The sequence below is a fragment of the Scleropages formosus genome, chromosome 9 (genome assembly GCF_900964775.1).
Source record: "Scleropages formosus chromosome 9, fSclFor1.1, whole genome shotgun sequence".
Classification (NCBI taxonomy): Eukaryota; Metazoa; Chordata; class Actinopteri; order Osteoglossiformes; family Osteoglossidae; genus Scleropages; species Scleropages formosus.
The window spans coordinates 4,748,273-4,763,154 of record NC_041814.1 but is presented as its reverse complement, the minus strand read 5'-3'; the positions used below and the strand labels follow the sequence as shown (position 1 = coordinate 4,763,154).

General features: G+C 40.3%; 1 protein-coding gene across 2 annotated transcripts in view; it reads left to right on the top strand.

Moving 5' to 3' along the window:
* Positions 1–11,941, top strand: part of myo1f (myosin IF) — a 39,502-nt gene extending 27,561 nt beyond the window's left edge. Inside the window, exons 14-29 of one of the 2 annotated variants that reach the window (XR_001964963.1) lie at positions 1,073–1,240; positions 1,409–1,494; positions 1,912–1,993; positions 3,310–3,416; positions 3,522–3,620; positions 3,781–3,925; positions 4,644–4,758; positions 5,080–5,249; positions 6,107–6,252; positions 6,934–7,080; positions 7,675–7,823; positions 8,324–8,383; positions 9,358–9,565; positions 10,660–10,835; positions 10,917–11,118; positions 11,909–11,940. Coding sequence is in view for 1 of the 2 variants with exons in the window: in XM_018728324.2 (XP_018583840.1) it covers positions 1,073–1,240; positions 1,409–1,494; positions 1,912–1,993; positions 3,310–3,416; positions 3,522–3,620; positions 3,781–3,925; positions 4,644–4,758; positions 5,080–5,249; positions 6,107–6,252; positions 6,934–7,080; positions 7,675–7,823; positions 8,324–8,383; positions 9,358–9,565; positions 10,660–10,835; positions 10,917–10,993 (1,935 nt within the window). In the remaining variant the exon portion in view is untranslated. Of the gene's footprint in view, positions 1–1,072; positions 1,241–1,408; positions 1,495–1,911; positions 1,994–3,309; positions 3,417–3,521; positions 3,621–3,780; positions 3,926–4,643; positions 4,759–5,079; positions 5,250–6,106; positions 6,253–6,933; positions 7,081–7,674; positions 7,824–8,323; positions 8,384–9,357; positions 9,566–10,659; positions 10,836–10,916 lie in introns of both variants that reach the window. The other variant, XM_018728324.2, reaches the window with a different exon arrangement.
* The last annotated feature ends 2,941 nt before the right edge of the window (positions 11,942–14,882 follow it).

Sequence of the window (14,882 nt, the reverse complement as noted above, 5' to 3'; positions counted from 1 at the left end):
CAGGATTCATCTATCCTGCGTTTTATACACCTACTCAAGCGATGAATATGGTTGCAGCAAGTGGAAGGTAACAAACTAGATTTATTTAAGAGTCACATGTCTGCAGTCATGTCTCGTTCTCTTAATGTAATGCACAAATTGTATTTTTGCTGAGATGTACGTCGCTTTGGAGAAAAGCATCTGCTAAATGAATAAATGTAACTGTAATGTTCAGGGGGGTGCAGTGGCGCAGTGGGTTGGACCAGGTCCTGCTCTCTAGTTGGTCTGGGGTTCAAGTCCTGCTTGGGGTGCCTTGCAATGGACTGGTGTCCTGTCCTGGGTGTGTCCCCTCCCTCTCTAGCCTTATGCCCTGAGTTGCTGGGTTAGGCTCCAGTTCCCCATATGGGACAAGCGGTTCAGAAGGTGTGTGTAATGTTCAGTTCAATTCAATTTTTATAGAGTACTCTTCTCACGCAGTGACACAGTGTGCTTGAACAGCAAAGAAACAAATGCATCAGGCAAAGAAACAAATGCATCAGGCAAGGAAACAAACTACAGAATTAGCGTCACACATTATCAATACATTTATCAAAGTTATAGGTATGCCTACTGGCCACAGATGAAAGGAACAAAAATTCCCAACTGAAAGTTGAGGGAGAAGAAAAACCTCTGGGGGTCCAAGTGCTAGTGTCTGCCCACCCCTCCCTACTGGGCATTCTAGATTAAATAAGACTTCTAAATCAGATTACAGGCAATAATGGCATTGTTGCTGTATGGTAGTTTGATTTACAAGTTCTGCAAGGTACATCTCATCTATCATGACAATTGCTCATCATCTTCAGTCAGCATGGGGTGCTTCTGTAACAGCCAGCCAGCCTCCTCAGGTCTTGTTGTAGGGAGACAATGCTCAGAAAAAAGAAATTGTTAGTAATTTATAACTTAAAGAAATAAGTTTTATATGTTTTGATACAGAGGTGGGAAAAACTGAAAATACAGCCAAGTGGAATTAAATTTCATGGTGATATGCCTGAGTGTCTCAATTTATGTTGTTTTAATGTTGTCTGATCTTGTGCTGATGTGCACCTTTCCACAGAACCCACCAGGTATCATGAGCGTGTTGGATGATGTGTGTGCCACCATGCATGCTAAGGGTGAAGGGGCTGACGGCACACTGCTGCAGAAGCTGCAGGCAGCTGTGGGCACGCATGAGCATTTCAACAGCTGGAACTCAGGGTTTGTCGTCCACCATTATGCAGGCAAGGTAGGTGTAGGACTTGACTCGGGAAGAGGGTAATACCTGTCAAAGTAGAAAGGTATAATTGACAGTGTCTGGTTTTGGTCATGTTCAAAATGAGTATTTCATGCCAGTAAAGCTCGTCGAATTTGAATTTGACAGTTCTTATAAATGAGTGGTCTACTTACTGTCCAGGTATCATATGACATCAATGGCTTCTGTGAGCGAAACCGTGATGTCCTTTTTACGGACCTCATTGAGCTGATGCAAAGCAGTGAATAGTGAGTACCTTCTCCACCAGAAGCATTGCATGCCCTACCCACTGATTTTTTTAAGAAGCATTGCATTCCCTACCCATTGATTATTTTTTAAGTATTGACACAGATTTGACTGAAGATACATGTCACAGTGGAATTAGCATAACAACTTCTTTAATATTGCTAAAGGAATTATATTGATTTGTTACTTAGTGATATAAATTTGTATAGCTTGAATTTATTCTGCTAATATAGGCCGAATACTTTACTCATGGGTATTTAAGCAGGACTTAAACCAGCATCCTTCAGGTTACAAGCCTTACTTTTATTCTGGACCAGGACACCCCTGGTTCTAAGGTTAAATTGCCTGTGCTGTGCCTGTTATTCGATACAGTATGCCACAGAGGTTCCACGGGTTTGCTTTCATCTTTCCTTTCATAGTGATTTCATCTGCAGTCTCTTCCCCGAAAACCTAAACACTGAGAAGAAGGGACGACCCACCACTGCCAGCTCCAAGATCAAGGTGTGTGTTCCAGACATTGAGTCAAACCCTGAGCTAGTGTTTCTCAGCTCTGTCATAATACTGTAAGCCAGGGGTCACCAACCTTTTTGAAACTGAGAGCTACTTCTTGGGTACCGATTAATGTGAAGGGCTACCAGTTTGCTTTTTGGGGGTTTTTCACCGGTCTCGTGAAAAAAGACTGCTGCTTGCACAAACCTGCCTTTAACTCGCGGGCTTTTTCCACTCGTAATGCGCTGCCCGGTGGGTAGTTAGCATGGTAGCTTGCGTGACACGTTCTGAAATGTCTCTCAACATTGTGCCGCTTTGCCGTCGCCACAGTCACCCCGCAAATGAGACACACGCAGGAATCTTTCACAGTGGTAAAAAAGAACTCTTCCTCCCATTCACTGTGAAAATGATATGTTTTCTTTCTTTTTTCTGCCATGTTTTCGGGGGTAAATCATCTCCTCCCCTTCACTGCGCCCGCTAGCTGCTCTCTACGGCAACGGTTGCCGTGGAGACCAGCTAGCTCTAATCTAATATGAAATATTTTTTAAAGTTTTTTTTTTAATATTGTCATTTTCAAATTTACACCAATGCAAGTGTGATTTAAAAAGAATAGCAACAAAAAAAATTAGATGCAGCTTACTGGTAAGTGGCGCTATGGTGAGCTATTTTTAGAACAGGCCCGCGGGCGACTCATGTGATCCTTGCGGGCGACCTGGTGCCCGCGGGCACCATGTTGGTGACCCCTGCTGTAAGCAGTATCAGACTGTAAAGTAGAGGATAAGACCTGGGATTGCAAGGTATATAATGAATATGCACTAATCTGTATGTCCTAGAGATTGTTTTATGTGAAATTAGATGTCTGCAGGAGTAATGCAAGCTAAATATTTCTTTCCCAAATTTTCAGACTTTTCTCATTTCTGGAAAAGTGGCTTCAAATATTGTGTGGCATTATAAATGATTTTCATTCAATGGAAGGTTTTATCCAAAGCAATTTATAGGTTAACATCATATAGTGATAAACATGAGTTCAAACACTTGGAATGTATGGAAAACAATCGTTTTTGAAACAACTATCTCCAGGAACTATATGACATTCCAAGTATTTGTTGGATTCGAATTTTAGATCATTTCACTCCAATAATAAACTAGTCATCAAACCATTAACTGTTGGATCACTCAAGGAAAGCTTTTGGAATCAGTGATACAAGTGAAACCCCATTCTTCCTAATATGTGACATAGGTTAATTTATCAGCACTACATGCATGTATGCAAAATATACAAGTTAGGTGGGGGGATCACAGTGTAACTGAGCATGCTGTATCTGCAGAAACAAGCCAATGACCTGGTTAACACTCTGATGAAGTGCACCCCGCACTATATCCGCTGCATCAAGCCCAACGAGACCAAGAGGCCAAAGGACTGGGAAGAGAGCAGGTGCCTCTCACCATTACTGATCAATGTCAGATGGGACAGGTCTGCAGATACCCAGCCTGGTATGTTATTGACCAGTAAGAAGCTAACTTTTATGTCTATGCACAGGGTGAGACACCAAGTGGAATACCTGGGACTGCGGGAAAACATCCGCGTAAGGAGGGCTGGATTCGCCTACCGCCGTGTATTCAATAAATTCCTGCAGAGGTAGGCAGGGCTTCGCAGGAAAATTTTCATGCTGCTGTTTTTGTCTTGATGCTGGCTACATATGTCCCTAGGAGCCAAAGTCATTTGTTTTGAAAAAAAGGAGGGACAGGTGACAACCGTGAAAAGATATGGGTGATGGTCCCCTGTTTGCCCACCACAGGTATGCAATCCTGACAGCTGAGACATGGCCATACTGGCGTGGAGAGGAAAGGCAAGGTGTCCAGCACCTCCTGTGTTCTGTCAACATGGATACGGACCAGTACCAGATGGGCCGCTCCAAAGTCTTTGTTAAGAACCCAGAATCGGTACAGTCTGCAAAGATTAACAGCTGCAATCACATGTAGATTCAACTATAGCTCTGTATGATGTTGAACATTAACATGCAGATAAGAGTCTATTGTATATTTGCTCAACCAGAATAGGAGGTTATCTGTAAAGGAACACAACTCCAAACTAAACCAGGGTGGCATGGTGGCACAGTGGGTAGTGCTGCTGTCTCACAGTGTCTGGGTAGTGCAAGAGAATGTAGGTTCAATCCCTGCTCAGTCTGTGTGGAGTTTGCATGTTCTCCCCGTGCCTGCATGGGTTTCCTCCCACAATCCAAAGATATGCTGTTCAGGTTCCTCCATATTGTGTGAATGACACAGAGAGAGTGTGTTCCACTGATGTATAGATGAGTGACCCATTGTAAGTGGTGTATCTAGCATTGTAAGTCACCTTGGTGAATAAGGTGTGTGGGCTAGTAGTACTACATAGTATTCATTGTAAGTTGCTTTGGAGAAAAGTGTCTGCTAAATGAATAAATGTAAACCAATGCAAAATCTACCCTTCTTTCTTGCTCAAAACATATCAGATTAATCTCCTGGACCCAATGAGAAAGATATAAAGCTTGTACTTTTACTTTTTAGTCGTTCTGAACTCAGGTTCAGTCTCTCAGAATGCAGGCCGTCTCCTGCATTCTGAACACACAGCCTGCCATCCTAACACTGCAGAAACATACTTTCTTCTAACTGCTGTTTCCAGCTCTTCTTACTGGAGGAGATGAGAGAGCGGAAGTTTGACACATTTGCCAGAACCATCCAGAAGGCATGGAGGAAGTACATAGCTAGAAGGAAGTATGAGCAAATGAGAGAGGAGGGTGAGTGATGTGGTTGGACATGGTGGGTGTAAGAGTTTAAAAAAAAAAAGGTGGGCGTCTACTGCATCTGTAACCTAGCAGTGTCATCAGAAAGATTTACACAGCTGCATATTTTTATACTGCAAGGCCCTTCATTTGATGAAGCTAAAGCATTCATTTTAAACTACAGTGTTACCTGCTTTAGTGATGATGAGGTCATGTCACGGGGTTACATCTAATAGCTAAGTCTGTAGTCTATATCATCTGATCACAAGGGCACCCAGCTGTTCACCCTGCTGCAAGCTGACCCTGATGCACTCCTCTGTCTTTGCACACACTCAGCCTCGGACATCCTGTACAACTACAAGGAGCGACGTAGAAACAGCATCAACAGGAACTTCGTGGGAGATTACCTGGGCATGGAGGAGCGGCCTGAGCTTAGGCAGTTCCTGGCCAAGAGGGAGAGAGTTGACTTTGCTGATTCAGTCAACAAGTTTGACCGCAGGTTTAAGGCAAGTATATTGATTGTATATATCTGAGATGTATACAGCCATTTACATAACTAATATGTTTGTGGAAATCCATTCATTAAGTGAAAATTCATACATAAAAAGCAAAAGCCATTCATTCTTATGAGGAAATTTTAACTTATTCCTAGCAGAACTCAAGTACACTCAAAAATCACCCAAAAGCCCAAGCACTATAGGAAATATTCTTCCTATGTAGATGACAATTACAAAAATTTACAACTGTTATTAAAAAATTAGCAATATAGTAGTAAAATATAGTACTATACATATATACATCTGTCTATGTACATAATGTATGAAGAAAATGATGAAGAAAAAGGAAGGAATACTCAACAAAAATGTTACAAATATAAAAGATTATTCCTATTTTATCAAAAACTAGCCTAAATATAATAAACAGTGGACTAGTAGGTAAGTTAATACTGAGAGACAAGAAGCTAGCCTAGAGAACAATTCAAATTAGTTTGTTTTTAAACAGCAAATAATCAGAATGCACAGCGCAAGGAGGCACCTTGAGGGACAATACAGTATACACTATTATTTTGTTTGTTACCACAGAGATGCAAAACACGGACTGCTAAATGCCAACTCAAAACATATTGCTGCCTGTAGAAGTTCACTGAAATTTTCATCATAGGCAAAAGGAAATATTGATCATAATTCAGTGGGTTTGTGAAAGTGATAATTTGTTGTTTTCACAAATCAAGGAATGGGTGTATTCTTAATATTCAGTAGGCCAACTCACCCTACTCTATATTAAGAAAGAGACTGTAAGTTTAATTATTGACTTCCAGTTCAATTTTGGCACTTAAAAGATGTTCACTTACTATCTCATCCAGTCAATCAAAAGGGACCTGATTCTGACACCCAAGGGGATCTACTTGATTGGTCGTGAGAAGGTGAAAAAGGGGCCCGAGAAGGGGCAGATCAAGGAAGTACTCAAGCGAAAAATGGAGATTGGAAGCATTCGCAGCATATCGCTCAGGTGAGGAGGCAGGTTGCTGCAGGGAGCAGACCATGAATTATTTCGAAGCTGTCACACCTCCTGCTTTTATAGAAGGCCAAACCACAGCATCTGCAATGATGCTGATGTCATTGCCACTTGGTACATTGTGAGTGGGCCTGTGTGTTTTGAATAGAACAAAAATTACTGATACAGGAAATGACATGATGCTTTGCTCATGAACTTGTTCCACATCCTGTAAAAAAAGATAATCTAAACCACTGATGTAAACGACCTGTGAGCACATTTGCAAACTTGAGCTAAATTCTTACTGGTATTTTTCACAACAGTGTGTATTGATCATGTAAACACTTAGTCACTATAATGATACTTAATCACTATAATGTTAAAAATAAAAATATTAATTAAAAGTGCTTCTGAAAAGGAGAAAATATAAATTGCTAGAACTGTTAGAATTAATATTAAGAATTACTATTAAGCAGTGACAGTAATAACAGCAAGCCATTATGTATTCAATAGCTCATTTTTCAGTGTTCACAAACTGCACCCGATGATGTAACTTTGTATCCTCATTAGAGCTCAACTGTGCTTTTTCTCTAATCACCATTGGGTCACTGAGCTTGGACTGGATATGATCTGCCTTTCCCTGGCACCTCTGAGTGTGAAAAGTCACCCTGTGCTGTCATGTTTCCCATACCCTAGCACAAGGCAAGATGACTTCTTCATCTTGCATGAGGCTCAGTATGACAGTTTGCTGGAGTCCACCTTCAAAACAGAGTTCCTTAGCCTGTTATGCAAGCGCTATGAAGAGGTGACCAAAAGCAAGCTGTCACTCTCCTTCAGTGACCGGTGCGGATGCCTCCTCACACACACACAAACACTCTTTCACACATCTATAGGTAGAACATGTAGGACATATATGCCACTAGAACAAGCCCCACTTGGGTGCTATGTGACGGACTAGTGTTCCGTCCAGTGTGTGTCCCCTCTCCCTTTGGCCTTATGCCCTCTGTTGCTGGGTAGGCTCTGGCTTGCTGTGACCCTGCTTGGGGTGGTGTGGGCATTACATATATTTAAGTACAGTATTGCCTCACTATGAAAAATCCTGCTTCGCTACATACTCAGTTAAGAGTGTCTTAAAACATGTATACATGTTTAATCAGAGGATATGGACAATTTCATTATGGAATGCTGAATTTGAAAATGGCAAGTTCCACCTCTAATAAATTATGTAAAGAGCATTTTTTGTACTTTAAATTATGTACAGTATGCATTTCACTCTCCATATGCTTGTTAACTGCTATCTTGTGAGAATATATTTTTACATATGTTTTTTACACATAAACAATGTACATGAAAAAACATCTGGAGCAATATTAATGAACTCCTTATTTCTCCCCATTGTATACATGCTTCTGCCCTTCATATCCCTTCCACACACAGACTGGAGTTCAAGGTGAAGAAGGAGGGCTGGGGTGGTGGCAGCTCTCGCATCGTTGTCTTTCAGCGGGGACAGGGAGACCTAGCCCAGTTAAAGCCCGGAGGGAAGACACTCACTGTCAGCGTTGGAGATGGTCTCCCTAAGACATCCAGTGAGTGGCACAGGGACAAAGACAAGAGACATGGTCAAGAGGGGCCAAACAGGAGAGGAATGCTGAAGCAGAACTATTAAGGGATTGCTGGAAATGAGGAAAACCAGATCTATATTAGCCCTTTTTCTGACTCGTACATCTCTGTACACATCATTACATGTTTTGACTTCCAGTTTGTGGAAAGTTACTGTTTGTATAGTAAAAGAATATGTCAGACCTTGCATTTATCTGACGCTTTTCTCCAAAGCATATTACAATTATTTACCCATCCATAGAGCTAAGTAATTTTACTGGAGCAATTTGAGGTACCTTACTTAAGGGTACTGAAGTTAGACGTAGGAAATAAACCTGTAATCTTTGAATTCAAAGCAAGGAGCTCTAACTACTACAACATCAGCTGTCCCTGCACAAGATTGTTATATCTCATAACAATTGCCCTAAATGCCATGTTAACTGGAAGAAAAAGGAATGCTGTGTCAATGTGCAAATGTCTTTTTTAGAACCCACCAAAAAGAATGTGCTTCAGAGCGGAGGAAGAAGAGCCCCGGCCCCAAGCAAAGGCAAGTACCTTGATCATCTCGCAGTGAATGTACAAGAAGTGATTACTGATTCATTCAGCTGCTGATCAGAATTTGTCCAGCACCACTTAATGAGACTGCAGTTAACCAGTATTTTTTTTTTAATAGTGATGAAATACAGGCTAATGAAAAGGAAATGATAGCAAGGGTGTCATGGAATGTTGAAAACAAATAATTTAGTTTACAACTCTAAGCCCTTAATCATTACATTATAAGCAAATTTCAGCATTATATTGATTATGAAGTGATATGAAAATATGTGAAAATGTATTATTTCTGCCATTTTCAGTTCCTCTTCCTCTGTGGATGTAAGTCTGTAGTCAAACTAAACAGTTAACATGAATTTTATTCATGCAAAACACCTATAGTAAATATTATTTTTTAAGCATTACAAGAAACAGGTGCATCATTCATTTTATATATGAAATTACATTATATGTGTGTATTATTAACTATATATTTCAAATTAACTATTAACTGTTATTTTTGTTATTTATGACAGTAATTTCACTATACCCAGGTGTACAGCAAAAACAAGACATAGACTGTCTAGATTAAGGTGAAATAAAAATTGATTTGATGCCACACCACACAGCAAATATACAGTAGTTTACACATGTACAGTAAGTTGTAAAATTGTCTGAAATTAGAAATACAGGTATGGTAATAATACTTATAAGACAAGGAAAGACATTAAGACAATTGCAGACATTTAACTGACATTTTTATTTCCGCACTATCAGCACAAACACTCCAACATGAATCTCTTTGGTATAAAAGATTAGATGAAACAAATTTTTATCAAACCAGACTGTAGTCTTCAGTTTAACAGAGCAAGTTTTAAGAGCTTAACAGGTGTGAAAACCTAGGTAAAGAGTGTACTCTCAGGATCAGGCTTTAGAATTGACCTTTGTGTTCATTAAGTATGTCTGACTGTTTCATCACGACATGTGTAGGACACCAGAATGGTAGGGCTCAGTTTTCCCAGAGAAATGTCAGCCACCCACCGCAGAGGGAACAGACATACTCCGCACCTCAGAAGATGGGCCGGCCCCCAAGCTCTGGGCCCCCAAAATTAGGGTCCTTAAAGACTCGACAGAATCCCAGCCAAATGCAGCCAAGAAACCTGGACTTCCTCAACGTGCCTGACCAGGGTGTGGCTGGGTAAGGTTTCCATACACTCACACAGCCTTTTCTCTTACACCAAATAAACACTAAGAACAAAAGAACCAACCAACCACAAAAAGTGAGAAACACTTCCTGTAGTAAAGACCTCTGGCATACAATCTGCAAAAGTGGGAACAAGTCAATGGGTCTCGCTTGAGAGACTGTCCGCCATTTTTTATTTACTGAATTTTATAACAGAGATTAGGAAATGAAGGAAATGGAACAAAACCAAAACAAACTGTAAGGTGCAACTGATAAAATATCAAAATAACAGGTTTCTGCAACCTAGCAAAAACCTTGGACAAAGCAAATTGCTGGGTAAGATGGTAGTGCTTTCAGCAGATGAATTTGTCTCCCTCACTGTTGCAAGGTTTCTCTTGCTCATTTGCTCATAGTGTTGGTAGAATATTGTTTGTGTTCAACTGAGTGAACCTTCTTAATGCTTGTCTTTAAAATCTGATTCCTCCCAGCAACCTGTGTGTCAAGAAATTTTCCTTTGTTGGATCTAAAATGTTTGTTGTTTAGGTGATGCTTTTATGAAAGGCAATTTTTAACTAATAACCCTCTCTACACCTTAATGTTCCATTGATACAATTTAGGTTAAGTACCTTGCTTCAATTTCATACAGCAATTGTGTGTGGCCTAGGTTTCGACTGGCAAAGTTCAGGTTATAAGTCCATGTTTTTAAATGCCCTGTTCTGTGTTACTCCAACCTTCAGTAAGCTGTTCACTGAATATAAGAAAATAATAGTTTAAATTGATAAGAGCAATTTAAATTCATAATTAGTGCTCTCATTTATTTTAAAGATACACAATGAAGCAGATGAGCTGTGTATTATGGTCGTGCTGAAATCCAAATGGTCAAAACATGTAGTTTCATTACATAATTAATCCTCTTCAGTAAATTATTCAAATATGTAAATTAAGTGTCCGAAAACATTTTACATTAAAACCTGCACAATCATCTGAGACAGCCTGCCAGAACTGTCGAATTGGTGTCAAGAAGAAACAGAACAAAAGCTGAAATATGATCACTTTCACATGTTTGTTGTTTCATTTGCTCTTTTTGTGTCTCCCGCATTATATCCCAGAATGCAAAGAAAAAAGAGTATTAGTCAGGCACGTCCACCTCCTGCTCCCTCAAGTCGGCCCCAGCCTCAACCTCGTCCTCAGGGCCCCCGCTGCAGGGCCCTCTACCAATACGTGGGCCAGGATGTCGATGAGTTAAGCTTCGATGTCAATGACATAATTGATCTACTCAGGGAAGGTGAGGCTGTGTGCAACAGTGAAAAAGTGTGGCCAGCTGATCTGTGCAATGGTCTGACATCATCTATTTGTTGACCTCCAGACCCATCCGGCTGGTGGACAGGAAGGTTCCGAGGCAAGGAAGGCCTATTTCCTGGGAACTATGTGGAGAAGATCTGACGATACCGTACCACCTCACTGCCTGTATTTCACAGGCTTCTGTGCACTGAAAATACACAGTATTGTCCTTACATTCAAATGAAAATGCAAGAAACTATGAGCAAAAACTTGAACCACAAATTCAGGTATTTCATGTGCTAAATTAAAAGAAATACAAAAGAACTGTAAATTGATTACTTTTGCACTCACTGAGTTAGCTTTTTAATGCACATTTAATGCATGTTTACTTATTAGATATAGGTTTTGAGAAAGGTTTCACAAAAGGGTTAATTAACATTTTTCCAGTGTGATGAGATCCCACTGAGTAGTTTGTGTGAAGCTCAGGATTTATAGTTGTCATGGTGTTGTGCTCTATACTTTGTTTTGGAGCACATATGCTGCAGGCAGACAGCTATGAGATACTCTACCACTGTCCTGCCGGAGAGCCAGGACACACCCAACTGTGTGCTCCTCAGCTGTGCTGTGTGTTAGGATAAGTATGTAGGGCCTTTTGTGAAGGGCCTGCCCTTCCAAGATATTGTACATAAATGCAAGAGTTTGTTTGAAACTGGGAGTGATTAATGGAAATTTTACTTTTACATCTTTGTTAACTTCTGTCTGTACTGATTAGTGGTTTCTTTAAATCAAACAGTGATTTCTTGTAATTGTTTCGTACTTTTTAAAATGCATTTTAAACCATAGAAATGGGAGCCTCAGATATACTGTATATAAACCAGACACCAGATTTTGAATATTACACACTGAGCAGAATGGCATATTTAATGTGCATTACATGTAATTCAATAAATTATGTAATGGCTTGATTGTATAAACAAAAGTGCAAGAGTGGAATCAAAAAAAGGTAAACAATAGTATTTTGAATCACTTATTTTGAGAACTTGATAATAAAATACACACACACATGCACATTTTCAGAACCGCTTGTCCCAGACGGGGTTGCGGGGAACCGGAGCCTACCCGGCAACACAGGGCGTAGGGTCGGAGGGGGAGGGGACACACCCAGGACGGGACGCCAGTCCGCCACAAGGCACCCCAAGCAGGACTCGAACCCCAGACCCACCAGAGAGCAGGACCCGGTCCAACCCACTGCGCCACCGCACCCCCCTGATAATAAAATATATTTTAAAAAATACATTTTGATATAGTCTGCATGTAGAAAAATAACTGGAGATGCCAACTGTGAGGTTATAACATCGATAGCATGAAAAATGCTGATTTTATTGCACTATGATTTGAGTGGCTCTGTGGACAAAAGCAACAACTGAGACTGTGCTAATTTGCTGGGCTCTAAATCACATGGACTTTACTAAACCAAGCCTTGTGCAGGCAACCAACCCTGTGCAAACTAATTAAAGTGAATTTTAATTAATACAACAGTGGTGAATATACATTGGGTCAGTTGTTTGTTACAGTATTTGTTCTACATGTTATATGCAAGAGAAAGTTGAATTATTGACTTTGTACTGTAAAAGGTTGTCATTTGATTAAGTACCAATATGTGGGAGCTAAGCTCTCTGGTGTGTCAAGGTAACAAAAATTGTTTAAAATACAGTACAGTATTGCCATTAAGTAACAAAGATTTCCCATACAAAAGGTTTTGATTGAAGTGGTTTGCTTGGTTGCTCATGTAGTGAAGTATCAGCATAACTTTACAAAATGGACAGAAACAGATTGTGTTCAGCTACATTTTACAAATTATCCCTACATTTCCTAACTGTAAATTTTCTGTAAATTTTTCAGTGTAATAATTCTTATACAGTAAAAGTGCTTAAGGTAATTTAACTTTCACCTTCATTTCCATTTAATATGATGCTTTGTCACAACAACATATATTTCAGGTTGTATGTCTTCTGCACTTACATTTTTTACTTACATTTATTCATTTAGCAGACACTTTTCTTCAAACTGGCATCCAGGTCAGAGTAAACAAAAGCACCAACAGACAGAGAGTTACAGTTGCAGATACATAATACAGTCTTTGTCCAACACAACCATTTAATAATAGTATTAGTCCACACCTTATTCACCCAATATGACTTACACTCTTACTTACACCAGATCATCTACCTACAAGTAAAAAATACTTTGTCTCTCACTCACATGTTATGGGTGGTTTTTATAGTCATCAATCCACCTGAACGGGATATCTTTGGACTGTGGGAGGGAGAACATGCAAACTTTACACAGACTGAGTGGGGATCAAACCCATGTTCGCTGACACCACCCAGGCGCTATGAGAGAACTACACTAATTGCTGGGCCACTGCTTTATGGAGCGCAGACATCAGGAGAGGGGCTAAAAGAGGTTTGTTTTCAGACTGTTCTTGAACACTCACATGTGATGTTAATGATATTCTCATTTCTTCTGATGCTAGTCAGATCTCTGTTGTTATGTTATTGGACTTAAGTTCTGCATTTGAGCATCATATCCTACTGAATAGACCTGAAAACCTGGTTGGACTAAGAGGTACTGTCCTGAAGTGGTTAGACTCAAATTTAGCTAACCGTGAACAATTTGTTCTGAAATCTGATGACTGCACCCCCTCAGTCTCAACTACAGTTCGATATGGTGTGCCTCAGGGCTCTGTGTTAGGTCAATTATTGCTCTCATGCTATATGTTACCACTGGGTAATATTATTTGCAAACACAATGTAAGTTTCCACTGATATGCCGATGATACACAGCTATATGTTGTGTTTAAGCCTGATGACCCGTTACATGTGGTGTCTTTAGTTAATTGCTTTACCAATATAAAACTATGGATGAGTAATAAATTTTTTATCTCTGAATGCCAACAAAACAAAAGTACTTGCGGTGGATGGGTGACTTGTTGGATGGAAAGCTGTCATTTACATGTATCTCATGTAAATGCTTTCAGGTGGGTTTGCCATGACCCCACTCTGGACAAGCAGTTTCAGTCTGTGTGCGTGTAAATGCTTTGATTAAGTTGTGCTTCCTTCACTTGAGAAACATAGCTAAATTAAGGCAATTCCTATGTAGGCAGAATGCTGAGAAACTGGTTCATGCTTTTGTTCCAAGCAGGCTGGACTATTGTAATACTTTACTGTCAGGTTGTCAATACCAGACTGTATCCAGGCTAGTTGGTACAAAATGCTGCTATGAAAATTGTCACTAAAACTAGGAAGTATGACTATGTAATACTGGTACTGAATCCACTGCATTGGCTCTCTGTTACATTTAGAGTTGATTATAAAATCCTACTTTTGACCTATAAGGCAGTACATGGCATTGCTCCAGCTTACCTTTGTGAGATTACACACACACACATTGCCTGAAACCACTTGTCCCATATGGGGTTGCGGGAAGCCGGAGCCTAACCTGGCAACACAGGGGGCAAGACTGGAGGGGGAGGGGACACACCCAGGACAGGACACCCGTCTGTCGCAAAGCACCCCAAGCAGGACTCGAACCCCAGACCCACCAGAGAGCAGGACCCAGTCAAACCCACTGTGCCACTGCACCCCCCACACCTTTGTGAGATTATTGATTCTTATATCCCAGGACGATGACATCATTCATTGGATGCAGGATATCTAAAAGTACCTGTGATCAATAAGACCTCAGGAGGAGGTCACACCTTTAGCAATAGAGCACCTCAACTGTGGGATACTCTACCAGTTACTGTCAGAAATGCTCCGTCTGTATCAGTTTTCAGATCCAGACTAAAGACTTAAATATTCACTTAGGAATATATTTGCATTTATTCATTTATCAGACACTTTTCTATAAAGCAACTTACATCTCAGTGAAAATACAATTTGTGCATTACATTAAGAGAAAGAGACATAGCTGCAGACATGTGATTCTTAAGTAAACCTAGTTTGTTACTTTCCACTTGATGCACTGATGTTCATCGCTCGCGTAGGTG